This window comes from Cydia pomonella, chromosome 11, assembly GCF_033807575.1.
Source record: "Cydia pomonella isolate Wapato2018A chromosome 11, ilCydPomo1, whole genome shotgun sequence".
In the NCBI taxonomy this organism is placed as follows: Eukaryota; Metazoa; Arthropoda; class Insecta; order Lepidoptera; family Tortricidae; genus Cydia; species Cydia pomonella.
The window spans coordinates 7,378,843-7,393,771 of NC_084713.1; the positions used below are offsets into that span (position 1 = coordinate 7,378,843).

The 14,929-nt window shown below is 37.1% G+C and overlaps 1 protein-coding gene across 1 annotated transcript; it reads left to right on the forward strand.

The window, feature by feature from the left end:
* The first annotated feature begins 8,780 nt into the window (after window positions 1-8,780).
* LOC133522730 (large ribosomal subunit protein uL24) lies at window positions 8,781-13,365 on the forward strand. Its single transcript, XM_061858155.1, has 4 exons — window positions 8,781-8,865; window positions 9,099-9,280; window positions 11,362-11,502; window positions 13,189-13,365. Exons 2-4 carry the CDS (start codon window positions 9,113-9,115, stop codon window positions 13,324-13,326), a joined length of 447 nt encoding a protein of 148 aa, XP_061714139.1. The 5' UTR covers window positions 8,781-8,865; window positions 9,099-9,112; the 3' UTR covers window positions 13,327-13,365.
* Window positions 13,366-14,929: the final 1,564 nt, after the last annotated feature.

The window sequence follows — 14,929 nt, forward strand, 5'->3', positions numbered from 1 at the left end:
ATTTCCTTGACAAACTTTCTTCTTCATCAATTTAATGATTCACACGTGTATACGTTTATTTGTATTAATTACACATTACATGTGTAAGTTTAGTTGTGCGGTCATAAGCTACAATTTTGTCGGAGGGGTGCTGACTTGCGGTGAGTGCGGCCGTACATTTACTGCGAAAATAGGCTATGTCAGCCACCTGAGAGCTCATGATCGTCGTTCTCACTAGCCTGTACAAAATCAGTCGCCGAGGCCGAAACCGGCTAGGACGGATGATGATGATGATGATGATGATGATGTGTAAGTTTATCAATATATACTTAGTTTATATTCATATATAGTCTCGGTTACAAATTCATTTACTTTAAAAAACACTGCACCTACTTAATCTTTCTGGTTTAACCCATTGGTTGACTGGTAGACTGGTAGAGAATGTCTTAAGGCATTAAGTCCGCCATTTGTACCTTCATGAATTATGCAATAAAGATTAAATAAATAAATAAATAACTAGGTAAATTTGTTAATTAGTATTCAACAGTTTCACCCTTTTCGAGCATACAATTTAAAACAAACCAAACGTGTATTTATTTTTCCTTTCGATTCTTACGTAATACTCGTAGGAGGGACCCCTTGGTCTATTCTTATTTTTTCTTACACAGGGGAAGGAAGAGGTCAAAAACTGGCAAAAATCGTCTTACGTAATAAATAAATGGCGCTATTATTTCTAACCTAGCGACGTTTGTGTAAATATCCTTATGCTTAGTTCTGCAGTTTACTTTCAGGAGCGAGATTGGAATTGTATGTACCAAAGGATAGAAATCCTATGCAAGTTGGTTGGAAGGAGCATCTAAGTGCAACTGACATTTCTGAAACTTCGTAAGCACGATGTTCTTCATACTACGAATACTACTAATACTACGAAGCGATAATTATATGGGTGCTTCACATAATATGTTCTACTTGTAAATAGCACGGGAACGAGCTATTTGCAGATTAAGCCATTTGTAGGTTATTTTTATGCATTTAAAATTTCGAATCCTGTCCCCGCGAAGTTTACGGGCGGCTGGATCCGTATAAGGTCTATGGGATATAATTAATTATGTGACACTAAGATGATGTTGTATTATTATGAATGATGATGTTGGTGATGATGAGTATGAAGTTGTGAAGATGTTTTGGCAAATAAATAATAAATAAACTGGTTGGTGACATGTGCATGCGAACCAACGGCGATGTGGAGCTGAGCAGGCGGGCTTCCATCGAAGAATATACTACAGCCGAAAAACCTACATCGTTGTGTCCCTCAACTCCTTCGTCGTCAGTTTCCCTATTTTCTTCAGTTCCGTCATCACCAGCCTCTTACTTAAATATTTCAGAGAGCGAGAGAACGTCAGCGTGTTCTTCACCCTGTATTAATACGGCCGAGGACGTTGTGCAGGAGGCAAGTACTGCCAACCAAGCTGCACCCGCCGCGGATCGTCAGAATGTGCGTAAGAAATGGTCACGAGACATGAACATTTTCATCTTACGCGCATATTTTAGAATCACAGCTCTTGAAACTGAAACTCGAAAATACTTACCACAGCTCCACGCTGAATTCAGTGAAAAATTCCCGACTCATGAAGCTAGCAAACAACGAGTAGGTGACCAACGTAGGGCCATAATGCGGAACAAATTACTTTCCGATAAAGATATTGCAGAGATTAAGAAACTAGCAGAAAACGATCTAAATTCCCCAAGACCCTCCCAGCAGACATACACACATAATAGCAGCCAACGAATGATCTGGACCAACGAGATCAACGAATCGATAATAAAGGAATATTTCAGAATAACACAATTGGAAAGAAACATAACAGCTTATAGAAAGCCACTACATCAAGCTATTATAGCCAAGCATCCTCAAGTATCTCACGTATCCGAGCAAAGAATAGCAGACCAACGACGAGCTATCATTAACAATAAATACATAAGTGAACAAAGACTTCAAGAAATAAGGGTAGAAATATCACAAGGCTTAGCTTTAGACGGAGATAATTTGCAAAACAGAAATAATTTAATCCAATCTTTACCGACTGACCATACTGATAATTTACCTATAACTGAAAATTTCTCAGAAATAAATCATGACTCTCAATCTAATAATTTAAACCAAAGCGAACAATCGACACCACAGTATTCTCTTCCGACAGCAACTCAAGAGGAAATTGAACAAACTTTTCTATCTGCTATAGACCACTTTTACAATTCTGACCCCACAACTAGACCCAGTATACCTAAACAAAAAATATCTAAAAAATTTACTTCTATTGTTCACTTCATTAATAACGTAATATTGCCGAAATATTTACCCCAAGACTCAAATTTTGAAAATACCCAAAGTACCCTTTACTGCGCAGCGTTTGCTGCAGCCACCCAAAATGGATCTAAAATTACTGACTCTCACAATATTCGCCAGCATAATAACCAGCCCCCCCTGTGGCAAAAGAGACTACAAAATAGAATAACGGATCTTAGAGCTAAAATAGGTAGAGTAACAGAGTTTATTAATGGAAACTCTAGTCCGCGACTTTTAAGACATATAGATGCAGTTAAGCGACAGTATAAACTACATTCCCGACACGAACACGAAAACACACACCTAACTCATTTTTTGGACACCCTTAAGCAAAAACTTAGTGCACTTACAAATAGACTTCGTAGATACAAGCTTACAACCCTGCGCCAAAAACAAAATAAACAATTTATTAACAATGAAAAAGTATTTTACAGAAATCTTCAGAACAACATTACAAATGAAACTGGACAAAATTCAGGCCCTGACGGTGAATCCCCAACTGCTGAAGACTTGCACCATTTCTGGTCCAAGATCTGGTCCCAGCCAGTTGAACATAGAAATGCTGAATGGATTGAGGCTGATAAAGAATCTCTCAAATCCGTTCCTGACATGGTTTTTGATCAGATTACCATCGATTTACTACAATCAGTAATAGGTAAAACGCATAACTGGAAAGCCACTGGGTCAGATAAAATTCACAACTACTGGCTAAAAAAGTTTACTTATTTGCACCCAATATTGCTCAGACAAATTAATGAATTCATTAACGCTCCAGAAACACTACCGAAATATATTACCCAAGGCGTAACATATATGTTAATTAAAGATAAATCAGACAGAACGAATCCCGCTAAATATAGACCTATTACCTGCTTACAGACCATCTACAAAATTATAACATCATGTATTAGCAAAATTATTTACCATCATGTAGAAGCACACAATATATTGGCCGATCAGCAAAAAGGATGCCGCCAAAACAGCCAAGGCTGCAAAGAACAGCTTACAATAGACGCCGTCATCTCCAAACAAGCCAAAAGTAACAAGAAAGATATCTACACTATGTACATAGATTATAAAAAGGCCTTTGACTCAGTGCCGCATACTTGGTTAATCCATATTCTTAAGCACTACAAAATACACAGCTCTATCATACTCTTCCTAGAAAATACTATGTTACATTGGTCAACTGTTTTGAAAATAATCAGCAGTACCACTAGTGTCGAAACGGAACCCATCAACATTCGCAGGGGCATTTTCCAAGGGGATGCCCTGAGTCCACTTTGGTTTTGTCTTACGCTCAACCCGCTATCCACTTTACTGAACAACAGCAAATCTGGATATAAAATCCACTACGAAGATACCTCGTACACAATATCGCATTTGATGTATATGGACGATATCAAACTCTATAGTAACAACATAGATAATATTCATAAGCTTGCTGATATCACACAATCATTTTCATCAGATATACACATGGAGTTTGGCATTGACAAGTGTAAAATCCAGTCAGTTCGAAATGGTAACATAGAACGTAATAGCTACACCCTCAACAATGGAGAAATAGTAGATCCTGTCGACGAAGAAACTGGCTACAAATACCTCGGTTACCAACAAACACAGCAAATCCACCATAAAATAACTAAAGCTTCACTTAAACACAAATTTACAGGCAGGCTCCACAAAATTCTCAACACTTACCTTAATTCACGTAACACCATCAAGGCCATTAATACATATGCAGTTCCCATTCTAACCTACTCTTTCGGTATCATACAGTGGTCACAAACAGACCTGTGTAATCTTCAACGAATAATTAACACTTTAATGACCAAATACCGAAAGCACCACCCGCGAAGCTGTATCCAAAGACTGACTCTACCAAAATCTGAAGGCGGAAGGGGCTTAATTGACATTCAAAATCTTCACAACAGACAGGTAAGCTCACTTAGGAAATTTTTCCACAATAGGTCTACCCATTCCGTAATACATCAAGCTATTGTAACCGCCGATCAAAGATATACCCCATTGAACTTAAAGGACCGTAGGACACAGAAAAGTGAGGTAATAGTAGATCACCAGCAAAAACAACAAACATGGATCCAGAAGTCACTCCACGGTAGACACCGACTCGACCTGATCAACCCTAGTGTCGACAAGCTGGCGTCCAACATGTGGCTAAAGAGAGGTGAGTTGTTTCCGGAAACCGAAGGATTTATCATAGCCATTCAAGATCAAATAATAGATACAAAGAATTACAGAAAATATATAATCCGCGACCGTAATATACAAACAGACCTGTGTCGACGCTGCCATGCTGCGTCCGAGACAATACAACACATTACAGGAGCATGCCGATCCATAGCTCAGACCGATTACAAACACCGCCATGACCAAGTTGCAGCTGTCATTCATCAATATCTTGCATTTAAATACCACCTTATTAATAACAGGTCCCCTTACTATAAATACATCCCACAAACTGTGTTAGAGTCTACCAACTACAAACTTTATTGGGACAGAACTATCATCACCGACAAAACAATACATTACAATAGACCTGACATTACCCTCCACGATAAAGCTGCAAAAACTGTGTATCTCATTGATGTAGCCATACCCAACACACATAACCTCACCCCAACTCACACTGAAAAGATCAGTAAGTACACAGATTTATCAATAGAGATAAAAGCCCAATGGCGGGTGAATACCGTAAAGACTATCCCAATAATAATTTCATCGACCGGTGTTATCCCTCGTACTCTACATGCCAGCCTCAAAACCCTCGACATACATCCACTCACCTACATCCTTCTTCAGAAAGCTGTCATAATGAACACATGTAGGATAGTACGCAAATTTTTAGTTTTAGAAAATTAGGGGAAAATATATCCTTCTATATTCGTTTGGCCAAAAGCCCGCGAATATGGAAGTAAAATCACCTCCAATTGGAGAGAAAAACAAATATTGGAAAATAATAATAATAATAATAATAAAGACGTTTATTCAAAAAGTTTAAACATAAGTACATATTTACATATGTGCCGTTGAACTTTTTTTTTAGATTGTTGATTTGTAGGTGGTAGGTGATGTGCCGCAATGCTTGCATTTACTCATACTAGAACAGACGTGACGCTACGCCTATTTATAGACAAGGAGGATGAACGACAGAATTCGTGCAAAACGGCTATGATGCTCGGAAGTCGGAACTGTCTAGCCATTGCCATATATATTTCCACTGAATTCACTGTATTTATAACAGTCGCCAGGTGTAACGCTGGATTGACTGTCTATGGCAAAAGTACGTATAATTTTTAGATGTCTCCTTGAGTCATTTTTACATTAGCAAGTGCCAATTGCAGGCGTCCATAGAACTTGATCCCAACCGGCTTAACTAATTTTCAGATAGTTTTGCACTTTTACTACAGCTCATGAAGAAAAGCAAAGCTAAATTAGTTCCAACGTGCCTATGGATACTTTTGACGCACAGCTACTGTTAGGCTTAGGCGCTTGGTGAGCAGGATATCGCTTTAATACGTGCATAGCGTTGTCTCGCTCAAACATCGGAGGGAGCGACGTGCGAATCGGAACCAGTGTGCCAAGCGTCTTAGAATGCGGTTTCAGAACCGCAAAACAGCGTACGGCATGCTTCGCGCCCAAAACGCTCTTTGAAAATTGTGTGACGTCACAGTTTACGGTTTGACATATAACTATGTACATACAGAACTTGAGTATTAAATTCGCCATTTTAACATCCTGCGTGATTTGATCATATCCATTTTATTGCGTTAAACAGATGATTATGATGTACAGTCAACCACTTTGAATCCTAGGCCACTATAGAACCTTGTCGCTTTAACTACTAGATACTTGACACCCATCACTCAATAATTAAAGCACTGTCGTAGAAGTCATTATGGCGTGGTTCTATAGTGGCCTAGGAATCAAATTGGTTGACTGTACACATAAAAATGTCCTACATGCTCCTCTCAAAACAAAACTTTTTATTTGAATGGCTTTGAAACTTTATCCGACAGTTTCTCGGCCTCAGATACAAAGTTTAATACTTATACAGAGAGTTTAATTATGAAGTTTTATTAAACATTGGTTATTAAATACATTATTTTTTTAATTATAAATTTCATACAACGAGTTGGTCGAGTTGGCTCAAACTCTAGTGGCGCCATCTACAATTAGCTTTCAGCCGCCTTCCCCATTACCAAACACCCCCGACTCTTCGCTTCCGGCTCCCCATCGCTACACGCATTATTATTAAATAAGCACAAATTTTACAACGGCTTAGAATTTTTGTTGGGATTCCAACCCGAGCTGGTACCATTAGTAGATTACGTAATAAAGCGTTTATGGGGTGATTTCTCAAACAAAAATGTTGATAGCGCGATTCAGGATTTTTGCTTCATGTAACAGCGCCATCTAGCGTGCAATTTACAAATATAACTATATTTGCTTTGAACCCATGGTGATTATCCAAGGAAAAATGTTAATAGCGCGATTCAGGATTTGTACTACAGGAAACACCGCCATCTAACGTGTGATAAGTAAGCGAAAGGTTTCTTTTTTTTATTTACTCTCTGGGCAGGCTAAAGCACTAAGCCATCCTGCTTTGTCATAAGCTACCTATACTAAAACTATAATTTTCACTTTTGTTAGAGATACTGGCAGCGATAACAAAGGCGATAAACGAAATTTATTATCTGCCTTTCTATCACTCTTGCATATACTCGAGGGGGTGTCCTGTCGTTTGGCCAAAAGATGTTTAGCAAATTGACACTTGGCAACCAACTACTGGCAAAATTATATTTTAGCAAATCATTTTTTTACAAAAATATTTTTGACAAATTATTCTTATTACCAAATAATTAACTAATAAAATTTCATTTCATAACAGATCTTTTTGACAAATGATTATTTAACAACAAAGTTAACAAATAAATCTATCATTGGTCAAAAAATGTTTGCTATAATGTATTATTTGACATGTGTTTCTGTACTAATCATTAATATTATGGGTCGAATTGAAACATTTAATTTTGAAACAAATCATATATTATAATTATACATTTTACACACTTCAATCATCATTATTGTAATTTTAAATGAACTGACAGCGATTTTAATAATTTTACCTCTGAATAATCGTTTTCTTCAAACCAATATGCAATAGTTTTGCTATATTCATCAGTCAGGTTTTCTAAATATTTGTTAAAATATAGTGGAATATCTGTTTCGTTTAGATGGCTGAGCGCGAGTAGACATTTAATATCCTTGTTAAAATGTGCATTTTGTGCATACTTTTTCGCCATGCCGCTACTTTTGACTATCCTGAAAAAAAAAGAAAATTAGTTGATAACTATTGCATGGAATAATTAAAAAGTAAAGATATTTAACTTGCTCCACTTGAAATGTTGTAAGCGAGCGAGCCAGACCTGTCGGGGCAATCCGACTCGGACAGGTTAGGTTAGAAGCCTAAGGCGGGAGCAAAGCTCCCGCCTTAGGCTTCGAGGTTATTTTTTTTTTTAACAACGCGAAAAATGTAAACAACGATTGCTTGCTTGTCTTGCAACTAAGTAACTTACCTCAAAATAATCTGGCCCAAATGAAAATTGCAACCATGCAGAATAGTACCTTCAACACTGACGATTTTATCAAATAACAATGTGTTACATGACATTTGGTGAATGTATAAATTTGCTAAACATATTACTAGGTGACATGAAAAATATAAAATTGATACTTTGTATTTTGACATATTGTAATAATGTATTATTTACTAAATGATTATTTGTCAAGTGACTTTTTGTAAAATGATACATTTGCGGAATAATATATTTGCCAAATAATACTTTGGTGAAACGTTTTTTGTAAAATGAAAATTTGCCAACATTGTTTTGGTTAAACATTAGTGAACCACTCGAGGGACATAACGAAACGAAACAAATTATTATCCCAAGAAATACCTATTAAAAATCTTGACACGTCTTTTTGAGAAACACTTTAAAAATCAGTATAGCTACTTGCAAAAGAATGTAAAAGAGTATGATTTATAATTGTTACATACATTATTTGCCGTGATTTATTTTTCAAGTGTTTGTCAATAAAAAGACACGTCGAAATCGCTTACCTTCTTTCTGCTGCAATAAAAACGGACTGTAGATAGCGCGAGTATGCAAGATAAACGTTAACTTCGTACTATGGAACGCAAATATATCTAGTGTTGCCATTTACATCGTCCACGGTGAAAATTAAAGGAATTAAAAGTTACTCCTTTTTAAAACAAACTCTACAATATAAATTTAAATAAAACTCATACAACGTAAATTTAAAACAAACTCTAGCTTCAAAATAGTTATATCGTCTTTTATTTAGTTCTCATTACACAAATGTGTATTTAAAGTAGGTAACAAAAAAATTGTTAGTGTATGAAATGACATTTAGTCATTATTACTTTTCGAAAAATGGCAACACTAGATAACAAATTCTTTTTATTTCGGTTCTTTGCCGTGTTGTTTAGGGTACGTTGTTAAATCCTTAAGAATCTTACTAATTTCTACAAAACTCGTTGTGAAAATACTGTTGGATAATATTTAAATATATTTTAGTTGTTACACTATGCGTATTTTTGCCATTACGTTTGTTCACAATAGAAATATTAGTCGCGGCAGTTTGACGTTTCGCACGCAGAGTGGAACATTTAACCTAAACATTAAGCCAAAGTAAAGGTTAAACGTGATATTTCGGTTTTCAGCGAAGAGGACCAAGATGAAGTACAACAAGCTCGTGACTTCCTCGAGGAGGAAGAACAGGAAGAGGCATTTCAGTGCACCTTCTCACATCAGACGAGTTCTCATGTCCTCACCCCTATCCAAGGAATTGAGGCAAAAGTTCAACGTGAAATCTATGCCCATCCGCAAAGACGACGAAGTACAGGTAATTATTTTTATTAAACCTTATATTAATTTTCTTAATGTTGTTTTATAGAAAGTTGTTATAGGTTATGTTCGAAAAATTCGATATCTGGTAACTGGAGGATATTTGAGACGGATACCAAGTTCATCTTTAAGTTGACTAATTCGTGCTGATCAACTAGTAACACTCACATTAACATCCAAAAATCAATGTTGTACGAAGCCTTACAGCACTTGAGGAACTGCAAAATCTCATATCAGGGCAACAATATTTTAGATTCCTTAGAACTTCAGTGATATAATACATATTCGCTTCGAAAATGCCAATTGAGGGGTTCGCCTGGGCTGCGATGTTTGCGAACCTCACATATGCATCTGCGGCACTATGGTTGAGAGTAATGGTCACCATGCGTTGAGTTGTTGTCGGGGCGTGGGGAGGTTTCCACGGCACCATGCCCTAAATGATATTGTAAGGAGAGCACTTTTGTCAGCAAATGTACCGTGCTTGATGGAGCCTCCAGGACTGAGCCGGTCCGATGGCAAAAGACCTGACGGGCTGACTCTTGTACCATGGGAAAGGGGTAAGTGTCTTCTCTGGGATGCCACTTGTGTCAGCACTTTTGCCGCCTCGCACATTGGCCGGACTGTCCGGACGGCAGGAGCGGCGGCTGAATTTGCGGCACTCCGAAAGCGCGATAAGTACTCGGCGCTGCTGTCGAGATATATGTTTGTCCCGTTAGCGGTAGAGACGTCCGGGTGTTGGTGTGCCGAGGCCAAAATTTTCTTGGGCGAATTGGGGCGGCGGTTGAGGGAGAGGGGTCATGACCCTCGTTCCGGGTCATTCCTGATGCAGAGGCTGTCTATCGCGATTCAGCGTGGCAACGCGGCGAGCGTGATGGGCACCTTTGCGTCTGGGAGGGCTCGGGACGGGTTGTTTGATTAATTTTTGTATTTGTGTCTTTCTTTTTGTTTACTTTTACTCCTGTTTAGTTTATAGTCAATTTTAATGTTTTTTTTTTCATTGTATTTTAGTGGATTAGTTTCTATACATTTAGTACCTATAAAAAAAAAAAAAAAATTGAGGGGTTTGTCTTATTTTCATAAATGTAGATATATACAATACATGTGGTCAATTTGATGTTGACTTAAAACGTCACAGGTTATTTATTTAAAATTCCTAAGGCAAAATGAAATGATGATCACAAACCATTCACAGACTGCAATCACTGCTTCCTCGGGAAAGTGGTGCCGAAGGTTTTCTTCGGTGACACTGGAACTTGGTTGCCAGGTTGCACCATGGTTCAAAATATGGCTCTGATTGTTTTGCCTTATGTTTCATATTTATGCCAGGTTTCTTGAAAATAATTTTTAACAATTAACTTGCTAATAGGCTAGTAAATATAATTTTATTGCTTGTGTATTTGCCAGGTGCACAACTGGTGCTGCTGTCATTTTATTGGCTTTTCTACATTAATTTGTTCCAATGGCTGCCCCCTAGCCTTCATGTTTAACATTCCATTAGAATATAATATATAATAAAGAGTTTGTTTGTAACAACCAGGGCCACTTCTCCCTGCACTGACTTCGCAATTTACCAATAAAGGTTAACCTATTTCAAACTCTAAAACCCGACCGATTTTAACCACACATTCTTTGAGGTCATAAGGAGCAAAATATGTTATATGCGTTTTGTTAAAAAAAATTGAGTTTTTTGCACACTGCAGCTTACATCTTGGTGAAAAAAAAAAACTACAAAAAATAAGTAAATATTTTTTATTTTTCAGATTAAAACTCCATACCAAGTCACATAGTGGCAGTGTCCATAAATTTTCACATATCTCTAAAACAAGACCAATTTCAAAAAACTTTGTATGACATTTTAGTCTCTAAATGCACGCAAGAATACACCTTTAAAATCTGTCGCGTGAGGTCCAACAAAGGTACCAAAAGTAGAGACTTTTGGCACCTTTGTTGGACAAATTAATTTTTTTTTACATTATTAACAAAAAATACAAAGCAAGAGCTTAAATAAACTCCAAATCTGAACTCGCCTTAAGAGTCAACCTGTTGATGTTATAATGTTATTTAATTACATCTTTTCAGGTTGTCCGCGGTCACTACAAAGGCCAGCAGGTTGGCAAAGTAGTCCAGGTGTACCGTAAGAAATTCGTTGTCTACATTGAGAGGATCCAGCGTGAGAAGGCCAATGGAGCCAGTGCATATGTTGGCATCCACCCCTCAAAGGTAATTCCGAAACTTTGTTTGGTATTTTAATTATAAAGGTAATATTAAATTAATGTATCCTGTGTAAAGGAGTATGAGACAGCACATTAACATGTTCAGTCAAATAGATATTGCATATTATATAGCAACAATTAATGTTACTGGTCCAAACATGTTAATAGTTTTAAAAGAATATTTCTCAACTTTTCATGTTAATAAATAAGATATTAATAAGTTTTTTGTAAAAAAAAGAAACAAATTATTTTTCTTCTGCATTATGGGAATGAACTGTGTTAAGCAAATTTGTATTGCCCTTGTGATGTAGATTACATTTCTAACACATTGAGCGAAAGAAATCAGCAGTTTGGCTGTAACGATTTTTAAAAACTTTTACTTGCCTGCTTGGCTCTTGTGATAGTTCATTTTGAACATGAACAACAAATTACATAAGTACTATGAAAATGATGTGATTGATATAAAACTATATGCAAAAAATATATGGGTTTGTAATATGTTTCACCTTTTTTTTTTACCATGAGGGAATAAAAGGAGTTGTTAGAGAGGCAAATAAATGGTGCTTTGTCAGTATAGCATTTTTAGTAGCAATCTCAGCTAAACACTTTGTATGAGTTTGTATATTCTTTACAATTATTAATACAATTATCTTGTGAATATTGTGATGTGAGCTCAGACCAATATCACAACTTTTTAATTTGATTTTCTAAAGGGCAAACTAGTTGTGTTAACACTGTTAACCACAGGTCACAATTACCAATTTGGAATTGTCTCTCGCGCAAACTATTCAGTTTAGAAAAAAATATATATTAGAAAACTCAATATCATTTTTGCAGACCCATAGAAAACCGACATGTATGGGTTTGATGAAAAAATTTATTTTTATTTTGATGTATAGTAAAAACTACTTACTAGATCTCGTTCAAACCAATTTTCGCTGGAAGTTTGCATGGTAATGTATATCATATATTCTATTTAGTTTTATCATTCTCTAAGTTTAGAAAAAAATGATATTAGAAACCTCAATATCATGTTTGAAGACCTATCCATAGATACCCCACACGTATAGGTTTGATGAAAAAAATATTTTTTTTAATTTTATGACAAAAAAAAACTACTTACTAGATCTCGTTCAAACCAATTTTCTGTGGAAGTTTTCATATATATATTTTTTTAGTTTTATCATTCTCTTATTTTAGAAGTTACAGGGGGGGGGGGGGGGGGCACATTTTACCACTTTGGAAGTGTCTCTCGCGCAAGCTATTCAGTTGAGAAAAAAATGATATTAGAAACCTCAATATCATTTTTGAAAACCTATCCATAGATACACCACACGTATGGGTTTCATGAAAAAAAAATTTTTGAGTTTCAGTTCCGACAGACGGACATGACGAATCTATAAGGGTTCCGTTTTTTGCCACTTGGCTACAGAACCATAAAAATAGACATAGACCTTAGTTAGCCCTCTTCATCTTAGTTCCATTCTTTGTAACCAATATGTTTATTAATTTTAAATGATGATCATTTTTCAACTTAGACCGTGCCAAGACGTATTAACGCCTGAAGTCTCGACTGATGGCCAATACGCCTAGCACGGCTACTGCTGATACACTTCCATGGCTCTGATAAAAACCCCACCGATTAAAAAGATAACCTCAAACGCACATCATCTAACCATATGTTCTCTTTCAGTGTGTTATCGTAAAGCTTAAGATGAACAAGGACCGCAAGGCGATCCTCGACCGCAGAGCGAAGGGCCGTCTCGCGGCGCTCGGCAAAGACAAGGGCAAGTACACTGAGGAGACCGCCACCGCCATGGAGACCTCGTGAACACCTAGATTTTAAGCTAATAAAAAAGATAAAACACGCTATTGGATTTTATTTATTCTAGCTTATGCTCATTTTCGCCGTAAAAGCAAAAGCCAGCTATACTCAACATTTCTTTTATGAGGGCCGCTAAGACGGTTTTGCCTTTTAGCCCTAGGCCGCAAGATGAATTTGCTTAAAGTGACGTTGGGATAGCAAGGTTGTCTATACCAGGATCACCTGGCTACCGCCTAAAAAGGCCCGGCGGGCCGTAGGATGAGGTACCGCTGACCTGGAGTTACGAGAGGACAGCGTCGGCTATAATCGCAAACCTCTTAACAACTCAGTTTGAAGGAAATTAGGAATTTGGCTATTTTATCCAACAATACCTTAATGTGCCTTAATAATTGTCCTTTCATGAGTTTGCGACTAAAGTTCAGTCGGCAATAAATTGCATAAAATATCACCAACTTGTTGCGACATAAAGTACGTAAGTGGGGTTGTATCAATGTTTCTACAGTTGCTGCTGATGATAAAATTAAAATATTTTATAGGGTTTCAGCATACGAAACTCTGCTTACGCTCCACTGAAAAGCGCATTCGCATCTTACCTGCCGGCCAAGAGCATGTCGGGCCATGCTCAGTGTAGGGTTCCGTAGTTACCCGTCCGTCAAATAGGCTGCCTTAAACGGGGGTTATCATGTCGGGTATCTTATCAACAAGCAAAGGGAGTACCTTAGTAGCACTTTTACTAAGAAGGGAAGACTGCAAAAACGTCAAGTTCGTTAAGTTAATCACACTCTGATTTAATTTAAAAAAGCATGGACGTTATGACACGACTATAGCCCAGGATATATCTTGATACGTGTGCTCTCTAGCGTGTACCTACTTTCAACGAACTAATGAGGATACCTTGTGGATAGAAATTAGCTACCCCTTATCCTCGGAAAAATCTTATAGCTTAATTCAGGATTTTTACTACATGGAACAGCGCCATCTAACGTGAAATTCAGATACTATACAAAATTGCTAGAATCTGGGGCCATTTACCCAGACAAAATATTTAATAGTACATTACGATACAAGTGCGAAAAATAGGAAATTCGAAACGAGTGGCGATAAATTAAAACACGACCGAAGGGAGTGTTTTAAATCGACACGAGTTGCGAATTACCTATTCGCACATGTATCGTACGTTTTACAGTACATATGGCCCTTTAAATGTTCGACACAGTAACGTAATATGCTACTTCTCGCACTAGTGCTATAAAGTAGCCCCATATGTACTGTAAAAACTTTTATTATAGAGAATAGCGCTATCTAATGTACGATTTATAAACTACACAAATATGCTGATATCTGGGGACCTTATTGCATGAAAAATCTTGATAGCGCGATTCAGAATTTTAGCACATGGAATAGCGCAATCTAGCGTGCGATTAGGAAAACTGCAGGAATCGAAAGGGCTTACCGCAAACATATTCGTTAGATCTGCCTGTTGGAAGTTTACAAGAGCGACAGAGACAGATAACGAAATTTCGATGTAAATGTAGGTAAGAAAATCTTGATAGTATACGTAATTCACGTTTCTACTACACAGACCAGTGCCGTCTAGCTATCAATTTTA

Excerpts from the sequence above, each read along its gene's own strand:
- LOC133522730 (XM_061858155.1), top strand. The coding sequence starts at position 9,113 with ATGAAGTACAACAAGCTCGTGACTTCCTCGAGGAGGAAGAACAGGAAG. Across the intron at positions 9,281-11,361 it reads GCAAAGACGACGAAGTACAG|GTTGTCCGCGGTCACTACAA; the intron begins GTAATTATTTTT and ends ACATCTTTTCAG. Across the intron at positions 11,503-13,188 it reads TTGGCATCCACCCCTCAAAG|TGTGTTATCGTAAAGCTTAA; the intron begins GTAATTCCGAAA and ends GTTCTCTTTCAG.